Source organism: Aquarana catesbeiana, linkage group LG11 (genome assembly GCF_042186555.1).
Source record: "Aquarana catesbeiana isolate 2022-GZ linkage group LG11, ASM4218655v1, whole genome shotgun sequence".
Lineage (NCBI taxonomy): Eukaryota > Metazoa > Chordata > Amphibia > Anura > Ranidae > Aquarana > Aquarana catesbeiana.
In genome coordinates this window covers 112,920,065-112,937,877 of record NC_133334.1, presented here as the reverse complement: position 1 = coordinate 112,937,877, position 17,813 = coordinate 112,920,065, and the positions used below count along the sequence as shown (strand labels likewise).

The window sequence follows — 17,813 nt, the reverse complement described above, 5'->3', positions numbered from 1 at the left end:
TTAACTAGGAAATGCAAAATGCTATGAAGGTGGAGAATTAAATCACCAAAATGTCATGCATCCAAACATTGATCAATTGTTGAAAAATATCGGAAGATGACAACATAAATATATTGAAAATGAAATAAGACTGATCATGAGTATCTAATTCATGTCTAGCAATTCATGCCTGATATCTAAAAAGTGAATACAATCCGACTATGATTTGATCAGTAATTACTGATAAAACAATTGAGGTCTAGCTCAATATTTAACCCTCTGGGAGCAAGACACTTCATCAGAAAAATCCAGCGTGTTTCTCTTTGGGAATGATCCCTTACCCTATTGGAACCCCTCCAAGATGGATGAATCATATCTATCCCACAGAATTGTAGCAGAGAGGGGTAATGATACACTATAACGGAAACCTTTCCTTATATTTGCCAGATGTTCTGATATCCAGACTTTTAAAAGTCTTTTGGTTCTTCCTACATATAGTAACCCACATGGACATCACATTAAGTATACCACATGTGAGGAGATACAGATGGACTCCTTAATGATATAAAACCCAGTTGGTGCTGGTTATTTGGCACCCGGACCTCAGTTTTCTTCTTTAGTCCTCTTGGAGAGACTGAGGTCCAGATGCCAAATAACCAGCCAAATAACCAGCACCAACTGGGTTTTATATCCAATTTTCACTGAAAATACAAAGAAACAGAAAACATCTATAAGAAACATTGGCATATATTGTGCAGGGACAGACATTTAGGGGAGATATTAGATAGTCAACCCAAGTTCATCTATAGGCGGACCCCTAACTTTGGCAATCGAATAGTAAAGAAAATATTGATCCTCCAGATCAACAGTCCCTTAAAATCAATCTGAAAGGATTTTTTGCCTGTAGAAAATGTATATATGTTGCAGAACCGTTGGGATCAGCAATAGGGGTAGAACTGTAATTTCCAACAGAGATGGCGAATCCTTTGACATTAAGGAGTTCATCACCTGTAACTCCTCACATGTGGTATACTTAGTGTGGTGTCCATATGGGTTACTGTATGTAGGAAGAACCAAAAGACTTTTAAAAGTCTGGATATCAGAACATCTGGCAAATATAAGGAAAGGTTTCCGTTATAGTGGATCATTACACTTTAAAGAAAAACATAATCAGGACCACTCTCTGCTACAATTATGCGGGATAGATATGATTCATCCATCTTGGAGGGGTTCCAATAGGGTAAGGGATCTTTCCCAAAGAGAAACCCGCTGGATTTTTCTGATGAAGTGTCTTGCTCCCAGAGGGTTAATTATTGAGCTAGACCTCAATTGTTTTATCAGTAATTACTGATCAAATCATAGTCGGATTGTATTCACTTTTTAGATATCAGGCATGAATTGCTAGACATGAATTAGATACTCATCATCAGTCTTATTTAATTTTTAATATATTTATGTTGTCATCTTCCGATATTTTTCAACAATTGATCAATGTTTGGATGCATAACATTTTGGTGATTTAATTCTCCACCTTCATAGCATTTTGCATTTCCTAGTTAATGAAATGCAATTGGTCTACATAGACACAGGTTTTATTCTATTTTTCTTTTATTTTGTTCATCTGTACCTTTCATTTCTGTTATAAAAGGAATGTGAGGGGGATGTGAGATGATCTCTGTTCACACGGGCGGACCTTACCAGTGGTTCCTTAAGGATATTAATGTGACATAATTCATCCCCATGAAAATAGAAGTCGTTTTTTCCTCAACTTGATTATATTAATGTATTTGCTCATCAACCTACCGGATGTCTCAGGCATACGTATGTTTTTTTAGTTATATGCATACTTTTTAGGTCTACACCATAACCATATTTATGTAGATGCTTTATTCTTGGTTTTTATGGGCAGATCATCCACTGTCAGATTAGACCAAACTGAGTAGCAGTTTTAGTAATTCATATATATTTCCTTTTCTAGAATGTTCAATTTTACTTCATTTTATTTTATTACACACCACCGCCTTAATGAGTTTTGGTATAGAGGCTGGGATACTATCTATTTAGGATGGTCCACATACATCATTGCTTTATACTATTATACCTCCTAGTCAGACAGATTTGTAACGGTGATCACCGGCGCTTTGCGTCATGGGGACATGATGTGTGCGCATGCGCTAGATCGGAAATCACATGATTTGTAGAGGGGAGAATATAAAAGGGATGATTGATGGACCATGCAGCCAATTCCATGAAGAAGTCTTAGTGACAAAACATGTCGGGGCCGTGGCTACACAGCAATCAATCCTACTGACGTGTGATGCCGCTTGCTGAGAACTACACATTGATACCGAGAGCAGGGACCTTTTGGAGTGGGTGAGAGATACAACATAAGCTCACACTTCAGGTCCCCTGTGGCTGCAGTGCACCGCTGAGCCATCTTTGTCTGTTTGCTGTGGTTTTTTATTTGAGGCTTGCTTTAATCGTTTGAAATGTGAGTGTAAATATTGAAGTTTTTTGGTGTGATTTTTAATAAACTGGTCGAAACGTTATCACTCTATTTGGGGCGCTTCTTTATCTTATTTTTCACATATGGAGAAATCTTGATTTCAATCACGAAAATACAGCGGATGGTCATTTTTTTAACCCAGGTGTGGTTTAAATCACTCTTTAGCCAAATACGAGAGTGGGAGGCAATACAAGTTGGTAAGTGCGTTTTTTCAGAGGGAATGGTGTCACAAGCAAGTTGGTGTGGTGGAAGATAGAAGTTTTGAGAAGATTGAAGCTTTTCTCTCATCCAACTTTTATTCGTGGATAGAGATATATATTTTTTTCACATGTCACTGGGTGATATATATTATATTCACATTTATAACTATAGAATCATTGTTTTATTGTTAGTGATTCACAGTTAGTTTCATATTTATTAGCGCCACTAGCTTTTTCTTATTTCTCATCGCACATGGTTATAGATTTAATCTCTGATATTTTACTAGTAATTTCGCTAAATATTGGGTTCCTGCAGCTAGATGTGTACACTGAGGTATGTACCCGTGGCGCATATCTGGTTCCTGGAAGCAGTGGCCAGCACACCTACAGGAAGTTGCTTGTACTGCTGCTAATTTCTTCCCACCACCATGCCCCACGCACTGTTCTCTGAGGAAGAGATGATCCTTATTTGCAAATTAAGAAAATTCTTTTCTTTTTTTTTTTTTAACATGGGGTGTTTGTGTGGGTCCCTAACACACATTCATACATATTAGGGCCAATTTAGACCCGATCCAATTTACCTACTAGCATATTTTTAGAGTGTGGGAGGAAACCGGAGTGCCTGGAGGAAACCCATGCAGGCACAGGGAGAACATGCAAACTCCAGGCAGATGGTGTCACAGGCAGGATTCGAATCAGCAACCCTTTTTTCTGCTAGGTGAAAGTGCTAACCACTACACCACTGTGCTGCCCAAATATATATCTATAGATGTTGGTTCTTGTGTCCACCAGCAGAGAGAAGTTGGGTAGATTCCACACTCCCAATTCTGGAGGCATAATAATGGTCTAGCACAGAGGTCCTCAAACCACGGCCCTCCAGTTGTTCAGGAACTACAATTCCCATCATGCCTAGTCATGTCAGTGAATGTCAGAGTTTTACAATGCCTCATGGGATGTGTAGTTCCGCAACAGCTGGAGAGCCGTAGTTTGATGATTCCTGATCACTCTACCAAGGTGGTTTCTCATGTACCTTGTATAATGCCCAAGAAATATAGTTAGGAAAATACAAGTGGGTCATGACACAGCTACACTCCAAATTTGGCACTTAAGATGGTCATGCACTATGCAACCTAATTGGCCAATCTCTGTACAACTCGATATTTCGGCAAAATAGGTAATAGGAAGATGCACTTAAACAATGAATTCAAATTATAGGAAATCAAACAGGCTCTTGCACTAAATCTAATTTTTTTAAGATCTAACTGATTGCAGTGTATGGTCACCTTTAACCGCCTCGCGCCCGCCGGCGGTCAAGTGACGGCCAGGCGGCGCAGCTCTCGTCCTGGGCGGGCGTCATATGACGTCCTCCCAGAATGACTGCCCTCGCGCGGCCCTGGGGGTGCGCATCGCACCAATCTGTGGTGCGGTGTGTCAGTCAGACACACTGCTACACCGATCTTGGTAAAGAGCCTCTGACAGAGGTTCTTTACCACGTAATCAGCCATGTCCAATCACGGCTGATCATGATGTAAACAGGAAGAGCCATTGATCGGCTTTTCCTCGCTCGCGTCTGACAGACACAAGTAGAGGAGAGACGATCGGCTGCTCTCCTGACAGCGGGGGTCTGTGCTGATTGTTTATCAACGCAGCCCCCCCTCGGATGCCCGCCCAGGACCACCAGGGATTGGCACCACCCTGGACCACCAGGTATGCCACCCTAGACCACCAGGGAAATGCCAATCAGTGCCCAGGCAGCTGCCTATTAGTACCCAGGCAGCTGCCAATCAGTACCCATCCCAAATGCCTGCCAGTGCAATCACTGATGCCCATCAATGCCATCTATCGGTGCCGCCTATCAGTGCCCATCAGTGCCGCCTATCAGTGTCACCCATAAGTACCCATCAGTGCAGCCTTTCAGTGCCCAGTGTCACCTATCAGTGCCCATCAGTGCCCACCAGTGTCACCCATGAGTGCCCATCAGTGCCGCCTATCAATGCCCATCAGTGCTGCCTACCAGTGCCCATCAGTACCACCACATTGATGCCACCTCATCAGTGCCTGTCAGTGCTGCCTTATCAGTGCCCATCAGTTAAGGAGAAACGTATTTATTTACAAAATTTTATAACAGAAACAAAAAGAAAAACTTTTTTTTTATTTGTTTAGCAAAAAAATAAAAACCACAGAGGTGATCAAATAGCACCAAAAGAAAGCTCTATTTGTGGGAACAAAATGATAAAAATTCTGCTTGGGTACAGCGTAGCATGACCGCGCAATTGTCATTTAAACAACAACAGTGCTGAAAGCTGAAAGTTGACTTGGGCAGGAAGGGGGTGTAAGTACACTGTATTGAGGTGGTTAAAGATCAAGATCTGAAAATATTAATTTATTGGGTGTAGAAACACTTCTCTGTTCTTTGTAATGTATTGAAAGATTTGGGTAAAAATAGAAAAAAAAACAAATTTCAAAGATATATTAGAAGTAATAGGAATGAGATTAGCATCAAAAGGGTTAACTGAGAACACCTACTAATTGCCTAACAAGACACATCCAATGAGATGAAATCAACCAATTGTATTGGACCGTGCACTATTATTAATGAGAAAACCACAGTTACCCTAGCACCAGTTGCAGTTTACATATTTATTATCCTTTTGCGCTTCAAAGTGCGCCGGTTCACACGTTCGGTTAATGACATTTCCAGCGCACCAATTAAGGTATGAACTGGCGCAACGCATTCTTCTTAGTAAATCAGCCCCATAGTTCACTTTTACCAAAAAACTGCCAATACAGATAAAGGGTGTCTGTAGATAAAAACAAGCTGTGTAGCTTTGACCAAAGTTGAACAATGCCCCTGCTATAGCTGTAGGCCATTTGAAGCCTGACTCCAAAAAACGCTAAGGACATTGCTAAGAGAGGCCCAGCTATTTCTGTTCAACCATCACAGGAGTGATCTCTTTCACTTTCTCACCCCTTGGATGAAGGAGCTCTGAGCTCAGAGTTTGAAAGCATGCTCCTGTGATGGTGAAGGTGAACAGTAACAGCTGGGCCTCTCTTAGCAACATCATTGGAGTTTTCTGGCCAGGCTTCATGGAGGTACATGCCACACCTTTAGCAAGGGCATTTTTCAACTTAAAAACAAACTGTGCAGCTTTGACTAAAGTTATCTACAGACATCCCTTATCTGCATAGGAAGATTTTTGATAAAGGTGAATTAACCCTTGAAATAATTATAAGCTGGAGCCAAGTATAGTGAATGAGTCACCCCTGAGGTGCCCGTGTGGGCTAGAATATGTGGGACGTACCATTAGAATGTTGCATGTGAGGTTGGGTGAACACATCACCAACATCAAGCAAGGCTTTGATAAGCATAGTGTTTCTAAGCACTATGACCTTGTGCATAACCGTGACCCGACGGGCACCACTTTCATTGGCATAGAGAAATATGTCCCCCATTGGCGTGGCAGCAATGGGAAGAGGACTATTTCTAGATCCGAGACCAATTGGATCTACAAATTAGGCTCCCATGTCCCCAATGGCTTGAATATAGAATGGGACATCAACTGTTTTATTAACAATAGGTTATGTCCCATCTTAAAGTGTTCTGACCCCCTGCAATCTAGTAACTGACTTTGATGACCGACCACTTGTTACCTCATTACTACCTATGGCACTCAAAACTGTTTACTTGGGGTCCCATTTTTATTTTTATTCTTATTTTTATATTTTTATATTTTTTATTTTTTATTCTTATGTTTACTATAATCATGTCAATATAAACACCTTCATGGTGATCTTGTGATGAGGCCCTTGTATTATTGAGAAATAGTATGTCTATCTGCAATGATGTCTATCCTGAAAAAAGGTAGTTATTTCTAGCGGACTTTTTTTGATGCTAATGTTCCTTCAATTTATATATCATATTTTTGACCTCGTCTCTGTTATGCTTGGTATTGTTACCTCTTTGCTACTTATAAAATGGCAAGAGTTGGCATAACGGCATAATAGCATGTTGACATAAATACTAGATATATGTTTGTCAGTTTCCATTAGCTAAATGGTTTTAAAAGTGATTTCTTAGGGATTTTATAAATGTCCACTAGATGGCACTAGTTTTGAGAGTTTATTCTATTCTATTTATGTTTGGAAAGCGTCTCAGCTGCTCACTGTTATGGTGTTCAGGTGTCTCTCATTGTGCCTTTTGGGTGGGATTTCCTGATTAACCAATCACAGTGTCCAGCTTCGTCCAGGCCAGCCAATAGCGCGGCTTTCGGAAGTGCTGTCTGGCTACTTATTACGCATGCGCGTGCGCGATCACGTACCCCTGATGACGTCAGTTGTGACGAAACGGCCGTAGGGTCACAACGTGAACTCGCATCGCGCATGCGCGTTTTTAATTTCAACGGCGGTGGAGATTTCTGTTTCGCTGGTCGTGACAGTCTCTCTGCTGATGCCTAGAGGCATCTTTTTGTGCACTTACGTTTTGATCTTGTGCATCTGTATTGGGATAACTTATAGTGCATTAACCATTTATATGCACCTTATATGCTATTGTTATCCACATGCATTTATGCGCAACCTGGCGCAATGTATTTTTTAATTTAACTTTTATTAAAACGTCCCTGGTTATCTGCACTACTGGAGTCCCCTCTCTCTTTTTTATGGTTCGTCCTGGCCTGAATTTTGGTCACCTGGTCCTTTCTGGAATTACTTCATTTTTCTTGAGTATCTCCTACTGTTGATGAGAAGCCAACACTGAGGGTAATCCATAGGATATCGGTTGCGGTTTCAACAAGATACCAACGTTGATCTACTGAGCCTGTTCTGACCCCCCTGAATAAGGGCGGTCGCAGGCTTTCTGGTAAGCCTTTATTTTTCCCCGGTGGTTGGTGTCACTATCGATTACATCGCTGGATCGTTTCTGCATTTTAACATATTTGGACAATTTTTTTCACTATTTATTTGTTATAATTTTTTGGACATTTTTTTCACCTCCTTTTTTTTCACCCCCTCTTTTACTATTTAATGTTTATCAATATAATGGACTTTTAAGCACGGTTATGTATTGATGAACATCTACACATTGGTTTATTTCACTGGATTGTTTATAGCACTTATACCATCACTTATATTTGCTGTCATTATTTTTAGTAATATCAGTTTTTATTGCTATTCACTTTGTTTTTTGTCCAGCGCTGCACTGATTAATATCCACCCCATAGGCCATTGGTAGCAGGAAAGGATACTCAAAGACTGTTTCCTCCTCATGAGCCATTTCTGTACTAAACCTGTGCAGTGTACCAAAGGATGCAAGGTTTTCCTTGGTGGCTACCCAAAACTAAGGTGGTTTGGATAGCAAATGTAGTCTGGCATTCTCAACCCCTGCCAGCCTTTACCACATTCCTTTTTACTAAAAGGAGACACTAATGAATTTGTCAAATGTTAAATATGATCGTGTGCAAATTTATTTACAAAACCTTTCAGACATAAAATTATATTTCCATATTCAGTGAATTCTAAGCTGCCGAGGTCTGAAAATTATATATATATATTTATACATATATACACACACACACACATATACATACACACACATACATGTGCATCTCATAAAATTTGAATGTCATCCAAAAGTTAATTTATTTCAGTAATTCAGTTCAAAAAGTGAAACTCATATATTTTATATAGATACATTACACACAGAGTGATATATTTCAAGCATTTCTTTCTTATAACCACTTAAAGACCGCCCACCGCATATATAATGCGGGAGGGCGGCTCTGTTGCGCAAAACAATGTACCTGTATAGAGGGGGAGCCAATCAGCAGGTCCAGCGGACCTGATGTTCACCGGCCACCAGCGATCGCTCCACATGTAAACAAGGCAGATCCCCGTTCTGACAGGGAAGTACACAGAGACCTTCTGTTCCTTGTAAACAGGAACATGGATCTCTGTGTTCTTCCTGTCAGTCCATTCCCCACACTGTTAGAAAACACTCCCAAGGAACACACTTGTTGTTTAACACGAACACTGTTAAAGTCTATGGGACATGAACGTGAAAAATCAAAAGTGCTAATTTTAAAGGCTTATATGTAAGTTATTGCCATAAAAAGTGTTTGGAGACCCAGGTCCTGCCCCAGGGGACATGTATCAATGCAGAAAATTTTTTTTAAAAATGGAAGTTTTTTTCGGGAGCAGTGATTTTAATAATGCTTAAAGTGAAACAAAAAAAATGAAATATTCCTTTAAATATCGTGCCTGGGGGTGTCCTTAGTATGCCTGTAAATTAGTGCATCTTTCCCATGTTTATAACAGTGCCACAGTAAAATTACATTTCTAAAGGAAAAAAATGTCATTTAAAACTGCTCACGGCTGTAATATATTGTCAGATCCCGGCAATATAGATAAAAACACCCCCAAAAATTGGCGTGGATGTCACCCCCAAAATCCACATCAGGCCCTTCAGGTCTGGTATGGATTTTAAGGGGAACCCCGCACCAACATTTTTTGGCACTATATACTCTGAACAGCAGTATATATACTATACGGCCTGCCCTATATAATCTGCAGAAAATTGGGCCTTAGTTGTTGGTGGTACCAGAACACTGTAAGCCCTCACAGTTACTCTTGTTGGGCACAGGAACAGGCCCTGCTGTGAAATATATCAAGAATTGTAATTACATGCCCCTGTTAAACAGGGGCAGAAAAATTGGGCCTTAGTTGTTGGTGGTACCAGAACACTGTAAGCCCTCACAGTTACTCTTGTTGGGCACAGGAACAGGCCCTGCTGTGAAATATATCAAGAATTGTAATTACATGCCCCTGTTAAACAGGGGCAGAAAAACTGGGCCTTGGGTGGTGGTTGTGCCACAACACTGTAACCCCTCACAGATACTCGTGTTGGGCGCGGGAATGGACCCTGCTGTGAATTATTATATCAAACATTGTAATTACATGCCCCTGTTAAATGGGGGCAGAAAAATTGGGTCTTGGGTGGTGGTGGTGTCACAACACTGTAATCCCTCACAGATACTCTTGTTGGGTGCAAGAACAGGCCCTGCTGTGAAACTTGACTGCCAGTTTCTTGTCCTTCTGTGGCACCCCCCTCTATCTAGGCTCACGTTATTTCCTTCCTCAACCTGGGAACCAACATCAGAGCCTTCAAATCACTGTGCATCCTCCAGCAGCATATAACCAACACTGTGGTCGAATAATTCTGGGGACTCCTCCATGCATGATGGTGGGGCTACGGAAGGAGTGACTGTGGACAAGGAGGCGGTGGAATAGGTCGCTTTGGCAGCTGCGTTAGAAGTGTCTGAGCCTGGGTGACAGAGGATGAGGAGGATGAGGATGGCTTCTTTATCCACTCCACCAACTCTTCTGCATGTTGTGGCTCAATAACACGGCCAGCAGCAGCAAAAAAGGACAAGCGTGCCCCACAGCCACCTGCAGAGGATGCACCATGTCCACAACCACCACTGTTGACTGTAGACACAGAGGCTGCTTGCCCTCTTTTAGTGGCCTGTGAGCGTTGGGCTCTCCTTGGTGGTCTTCTGGACATGATGTATTTTTTGTTTTGCAACACCACACTACACTGTATTAGATACTGTGTACACCGCCTAAAGGGTATTATAAAGTGTGAAAGTGCTGCACTGTATTAGATACTGTGTACACTGCCTGAAGTGTATTAGAAACAGTACACCATGGAATGCACTGTAGATAAAGGCTACACTGGATGCAGAGTATATATATATATATATATATATATAGATATATAGATATATCTATCTATATCTATATCTATATATATATAGTGGGGAGATAAGCTCGTGGGAATCACCTTTTCTTGAAGTGAAGGTCAGCGTACAGACAGTCTCTTTAAAATCTGGAAGGTTGCCAGCTTTATTTACAGGTTGCAAAGTCATAAAAATAAACAAAACAGTAAAACATATCCTTGCTGTCCGGCACTAAACTAAACAGTACACTGCTCTCTATATGGTGTGGGGCTGGGGCTGGGGCTGGTCCCCGTCACCCACAAAACATGAGGTAAAGCAAACCTTCGTTTTCAATCCAAACAAACAGGGCTCCTCTCTCAGATTCCCTTCTGAGGCCCCATTCACACTAGCGCGTTTTTTGATGCATTTTGCATTTTGCAGAAATGCACGGGAATTTTTTAACATGGGTTCCTATGGAACATGTTCACATCAATGCTTTTTTGTATCTCTGCGTTTTTGGAAAGGGTCGGGGACTTTTTTTCATGCAAAAAGCAGCGTTTTGCATGTAATGGTTTTCAATGGACAAGCATCAAAAACGCAAGTGCACCGTTTTTGCAGCGTTTTTGATGCGTTTTTGGTGCGTTTTTGCCGTTTTTTTTTTTTTGTAATTTTTTTTTAAGACTGTAAAAAAAAATGAAAAAAAAAAAAAAAAAAAACGCAAAACGCAAATCGCGGCAAAAACGCGGCAAAAACGCGGCTCAAAAACGTGCCAAGCATGAAAAAAAAACCTCCAAAAACGCTCAAAAGCAACATGCATAGGTGTGAATCGAGCCTGAGTCTCAGACCAGAGAACTGCTGTGCTCTCTTCCTGGTCATTGAAAGACCACCTGAGCATGGACTCAAGTGGACCACAAGACCCGGACCGGAACCAAGCCTGCCACAGAGGCTGGAAAAAATCCGGGCCGGATTCTGGTTCAGTCTCTGACAATAGAACAAATGCGATGTGAAATATACCAATTATCGATGACCTCACCTTGCATACTGTCACATATCCTCCCCCTCTGCTCAAGTCCCTGTGGCTGAGCAGTTGTCCCTTACATACAGTGTATGCGGGAGAGGGCATCTGCATTGTTTTGGAGCTTGCCCGGCCTATGCTCTACTGTAAATTTAAAGGGCTGTAAAGCCAGGAACCACCTTTTCACACGGCCATTTTTCTCTCTGTTGTCACACATCCACTTTAGGGGAGCATGGTCGGTGACCAGCTTAAATGACCTCCCCAACAAGTAATACTTCAGGGAGTCTAAGGCCCATTTAATAGCGAGACACTCCTTTTTGACAATGGCATCGTTTTTTTCGTGCTTGTTCAGTTTCCGGCTCAGGTATACAACCAGGTGTTCCTCACCATCACTGTTCTGGGATAGTACAGCCCCTAGTCCCACCTCAGAGGCGTCCGTCTGTACCACAAATTCCTTTGAGAAGTCCGGGGTCACTAGCACTGGTAGTACACAAAGGGCCTGCTTTAAATTTCTGGAACGCCTCCTCGGCTTCAGGATTCCATTTAACCATGATGACCCTCTAACCTTCGTCAGGTCAGTCAGAAGAGCGGCAATGGTGGCAAAGTTGGGTATACACTGTCTGTAATACCCTGTAATGCCCAGGAAGGCCCGAACTTGTTTTCGTTTACCGGTTGGGGCCATTTTTGAATTGCCTCAACCTTATTGGTCTGAGGCTTGGCCATTCCCCAGCCAATAACGTACCCAAGGTATTTATGGCGCACTTTTTTGGGTTAGCCATGAGACCTGCTTTCCTAAGGGAATCTACCACTGCTTGTACTCGGAGCAGGTGCAATTCCCAATCTGGGCTGTGGAAGACCACATTGTCCAAATAAGCAGCTGCATACAGGCGATGTGGTCTCAAAGTTTTGTTCATCATTCGCTGGAATGATGCAGGGGCTCCATGCAGAGCAAAAGGCATCCGCTTGTACTGAAACGAGCCCTCAGGAGTGGAAAAGGCAGTCTTCTCCTTGGCCGATTCAGTTAGCGTTATTTGCCAATAGCCTTTCGTTAGGTCTAGGATTGTTATGTAGCGAGCCTGTCCAAACCTGTCCACGAGTTCGTCGACCCGAGGCATCGGGTATGCATCGAACTTAGACACACTGCTGAGTTTCCTAAAGTTGTTACAAAAACTGATAGTGCCATCAGGTTTTGGGACCAGCACTATGGAGCTCCACCACTCACTGTGGGACTCTTCTATCACGTCCAACTCTAACATATTTTTGATTTCCTTCGTGACTGCCTCTCACCTGGCTTCTGGGATTCTATATGGCTTTACATTTACCCGAACCCCGGGTTCCTTCACTATGTCATGCTGAATCACATTGGCCAGTCCGGGTAAGGGGGAGAAAAAGTCTCTATTTTTGTACACAAACGCCTTAACGTCACTTTGCTGTGCCACAGACAGGGAATCTGTTATGGGGACGTCAGGTGTCACCGGTACCCAGTCCGTTGGAGACGGGGAAGCGGCCAGTAAAGTCTCTGTCCTTCCAGGGCTTTAAGAGATTCACATGATAAATTTGGTGTGGTTTCCTTTTCCCTGTCTGATAGACTTTGTAGTTTACCTCCCCCACCCTTTCGACAACCTCAAAAGGGACCCTGCCACTTGGTTAGGAACCTTCTTTCCACCATGGGCACCAGTACCAACACTCTGTCCCCAGGGCTGAAAGTACGAACCTTGGCACCCCGATCATAGAACCTCCTCTGAGCCTCCTGGGCTCGCTCCATATGTTCTCGTACCAGGGGCAGGACAGCTGCGATTCGATCCTGCATCAAGGAGACATGCTCTATGATGCTTCTATATGGGGTGGCCTCTCCTTCCCACGTTTCTTTGGCGACATCTAGTAGCCCTCTGGGATGTCTACCATACAAGAACTCAAAGGGAGAATAGCCTGTGGATGCTTGCGGAACCTTACGTATGGCAAAAATGAGATAAGGTAGCAAAAAATCCCAGTTTCTCGCAGCTTTGTCGACCACCTTTTTCAGCATACTTTTCAAAGTTTTATTAAATCTTTCAACAAGACCATCTGTTTGGGGGTGGTAGACAGAGGTACGGAGATGGGAGCTTTTGTATAACTTACACAGTTCCTTGGTAACCCTGGACATAAATGGGGTGCCCTGATCGGTTAAGATCTCTTTTGGGATCTCTACTCGACTAAACACCTGGACTAGCTCCTTGGCGATAGCCTTAGCCGAGGTGTTACACAAGGGAATACGGCCTCAGGATAGCGCGTTGCATAGTCCAGGATTAGCAAAATATGCTGGTGACCCTGGCAGACTTCACTACCAGCCCCACAAGGTCCATGCCAATTCTCTCAAACAGAACCTCGATTATTGGTAGAGGAACAAGGGGACTGCGAAAATGTGGCGACGGTGCCGAAATTTGGCACTCAGGGCACGATTCACAGTACTCCCTGACATCTGCATACAACCCGAGCCAGAAAAATCTCAGGGTCGATTCTCTCCCTGGTCTTTGATACTGAGATGTCCCCCCATTACATGACCATGGGCCAGGTCTAGCACCACCCTATGGAAGGGTTTAGGAACCAGCAGCTGTTTTACCACGTCCTCTCCCCTTTTTATCACCTGATACAGTAAGTGGTTTTTAAGGGCCATGTAGGGGAGAGACACCGCCCAATTAGGATCCACTGGTTCCCCATCTACCATCTTAACGTTTTCTCTGGCTCTCATGAGGGTGGCATCTCAGGGTTGCTCGGTACAGAAATCCTCTCTCCTGACCTCTAATTCGGGTACCACATTCTGGCTACTCTCATTGTCAGGGTCAGAGATGTTCACCTGTTCGTTACCCTCGGGCTGGGAGCTAGCTTCCAGGTCCTCCGGCTCCCCAGGGAACAGGGGAAAGGAAGAGGATCTCCGGCTTCCTTGATCCCACCAACAGCATCCCCTTCCTTTTGGCAAAAAAGGTCTGGTCACAGTTCCTGTGCTTCCACAGCAGGGGGAGCTCTACCTACCAGCCTCCCTTTGCTCTCTCATTAATTCCAAAACTGGGGAAAATCTCTCCTCACTAAAGCTTCATGAAGCAGCGAAGGTACCACCCCCACTGAATGTGTTACATTGCCCCAGGGGGTATCAACCTCAACCACTGCTGTCTGGTAGTCTCGAGTGTCCCCATGGATGCAAATTACCCTAATAGTACTGGGGTGTAGTTTTGTGGGATTTACACAGGCTTTGTGTGGCTTCCCATCCACTGAAATAACACACATTTGTTTTTCAATGTGAGTCTGACATGATGCAGTGCATGCGACCTGTGCAAACAGACATGCGTCTTTTCATAAAAGCATAATTGCATTGCATAGGTTCATCAGTTATAGGACAGTTTGCAGCAATATGCCCTAATGCATAATAACGAAAACACTGTATATGCTCTACCCCCAGTCCTCTTAACGGTCCCAAAGACCTTCCTGGCTTCTTTGGTCAGTCTCCAGGTCCAGGACCGACAGTCTCATCAGCTGTAACAACAGTTTTATCTAACTTCCCCATGCTCTTGAACCCTGGAACAGTCTTACCAGAACGGCTGGGCGATCTTGTACCCCTAAACACACCGAAGTGGGGCATAGACGGGTTCACCAAGTCCTCAGTAGCAATGTACCTCTCCACTAGGGCCACCAACTGGGTTGCAGTTTTGTGGTCCCCCTGTCCGACCCACTTCCTCAGAGCAGCAGAGAGCACACGCAGGTACCGGTCCATTACCACACACTCCACGATCTAAGGGCCTGTCAAGGTCTCTGGCTGCAACCACTTCCTGGTGAGGTGGACCAGGTCGAACATTTGAGAAGAGGGTGGCTGCTTGCTGGAGTAGGTCCACTGATGCACACGCTGGGCCCGGACTGCCATAGTGACACCCAAGCGTGCGAGTATCTGTCTTCAGAGTCTCAAAGTCCTGGGCCTTATCCGGTTCCAGATCAAAATAGGCCTTTTGAGATTTTCCTGTCAGAAATGGGGCCAACAGACCCGCCCACTGTTCTTTTGGCCATCCTTTGCGGACAGCAACTCTCTCAAAAGTCACAAGGTATGCCTCGACATCATCGGCAGGTGTCATTTTCTGTAGATGGTAGGAGGCGTACCATCTTTGGTTCCACTGGCACAGGAGGTGCGGACCCCTTTTTCAGTTCCACTAGAGCCTCTGCGAACTGCCGGTTGAACTCCTGCTGGGCGGCCTGTTGTGCTGCAGCGGCCTCTGCGACTTGGCGGTGCATCTCTTGCTGGGCCACCTGTTGTGCTGCAGCGGCCTTTGCGACTTGGCGGTTGGTTTCCCGCTGAGCTGCATTGGCCTGTAGCAGGGCCTTTATCATTTCCTCCTCTTCAGAAATTGCCCGCTGAATCCACCACGTGTGGGGAGATTGGCTCGTGCGGATCACCTTTTCTTGAAGTGAAGGTTAGTGTACAGGCAGTTTCTTTAAAATTATTTACAGGTGGTTTGCAAAGTCATAAAAATAAACAAAACAGTAAAACAAATCCTTGACGTCCAGCGCTAAACTAAACAGTACACTGCTTTCTATACGGTGTGGGGCTGGTCCCTGTCACCCACAAAACATGAGGTAAAGCAAACCTTCGTTTTCAATCCAAACAATCTTTCTCTTCCCTTCTGAGTCTCAGTTCAGAGCACTGCTGTGCTCTCTTCCTAGTCATTTAACGTCCACCTGGGCATGGACTCAAGTGGACCACAAGAACCGGACTGGAACCAAGCCTGCCACAGAGGCTGGAAAAAATCCGGGCCGGATTCCTGCTCAGTTTCTGACAACAGAAGGAAGCCTTATATAGTATGGGGTGTGAACTTAGTCCCCAAGAGCCATGATTGGCCAAAGGCACCCTGCCTTTGGCAAATTATGGCTCCCTCAGCAAAGCACGCTGTGATTGGTCAAAGCATGCAGGTCAGGTGCATGCTTTGGCCAGTCATCATACAGCAATGCACTGTAATCTCGCAGTGCCTTATGGAGCGTTCTGCGGTGCTCAAATTTTGCCCCAAATGTTCGTTTTAGAACAAATGAACACCCGATGTTCGAGTCACTAGCTGTAAGCCATAATCATCAAAAATTATAGGAAGAAAATGCTTGAAATATATCACTCTGTGTGTAACGCATCTATATAAAATATATGAGTTTTACTTTTTGAATTGAATTACTGAAATGAATTAAATTTGAGGATATTCTAATTTTATGAGATGCACCTGTACATACTCAATATATATACACACACAAATTTTATACATAATATGTATACATATACACACACACACACACACCCACCCCAATGCATTTGCAATATGCTAGTCATTAATCTGATAAGTAGGACTTTACCTATAAAATTAGTACCACATATTCATTTGAGGTTTATGTTAAACGAACATGTATGCAAATTAAAATGTTTGTTTTAAATTACCAGTGGCTCTGTCCATCCCATTTCAGACACACGATTTATTGTTTTGATGCCACTTCTGGGTCCATGCTCAGCTTATACCTACCAAAAAAAAAAAAAATGTAGCTTATTAATAGTATGTTATATAAATAGCAAATTTACCAGTACATGCAACTTCGGTGTTGGGAACCCAGTGTTCTTTATTTTGGTGTAGGGATTTTAGCTCCCAAAATAAATTGGGATTATAAATGTTAGAAGCTATCTCTGGCGTTTTAACCTATTCTTACCTCTTAACCTGACCCAAATGCTTAACCCCATCCCTAAACCTTACCGCCAATCTTTACAACTTACCGGAACCCTGAGGCCTACTAAATTCTCTAGCTTACCCTAACTTAACACTAAATTAACCCCTTAACCCCACTCACAAACACCAAAAATACATCCTTAACCTAACCTTTAATTGTATCCATTAACATTTAATTTATCCTACCACCACTTTACGTTAACCACTTTAGTTCCCACATCTGTACACCACCTACGGACCAGAGGAAGTTACATTTTTGCAATTGGACTATTAATTTAGAAATAACTGTCATTACCTAAGGCTTTATTTTGATGCTATTGTCTTTTATACAATCCACAAACAAAATAGAAACTAAAAGAAAGCACTATTATCTACGTTTATCAGTGTTACTTGAAAAACAAACAAAAAAACAAAACAAAACTGTGTTACTGTAGATAAAAAATTCTGCCTTGCAGCACTAGGGTCCCTAGTTCGAATCCCAACCATGACACTACCTGCCTGGAGTTTGCATGTTCTCCCTGTATCTGTGTCGGTTTCCCCTGGTACTCCGGTTTCTTCCCACACTCCAAAAATATGCTGGTATTAATTGGACCCTGCCTCAATTGGCCCTAGTATATGTATGTATGTATGTATGTGAGTTAGGGACCTTTGATTGTAAGCTCCTTGAGGGCAGGGACTGATGTG

The 17,813-nt window shown here is 43.2% G+C and overlaps 1 protein-coding gene across 1 annotated transcript in view; it reads right to left on the bottom strand.

The window, feature by feature from the left end:
* LOC141112265 (synaptotagmin-2-like) overlaps positions 1 to 17,813 on the bottom strand; it is a 180,076-nt gene that overhangs the window by 98,250 nt on the left and 64,013 nt on the right. Inside the window, exon 2 of the mRNA XM_073604900.1 lies at positions 16,850 to 16,927. Within this exon, the coding sequence (XP_073461001.1) occupies positions 16,850 to 16,865 (16 nt within the window). The 5' untranslated portion in view covers positions 16,866 to 16,927. The remainder of the gene's footprint in view (positions 1 to 16,849; positions 16,928 to 17,813) is intronic.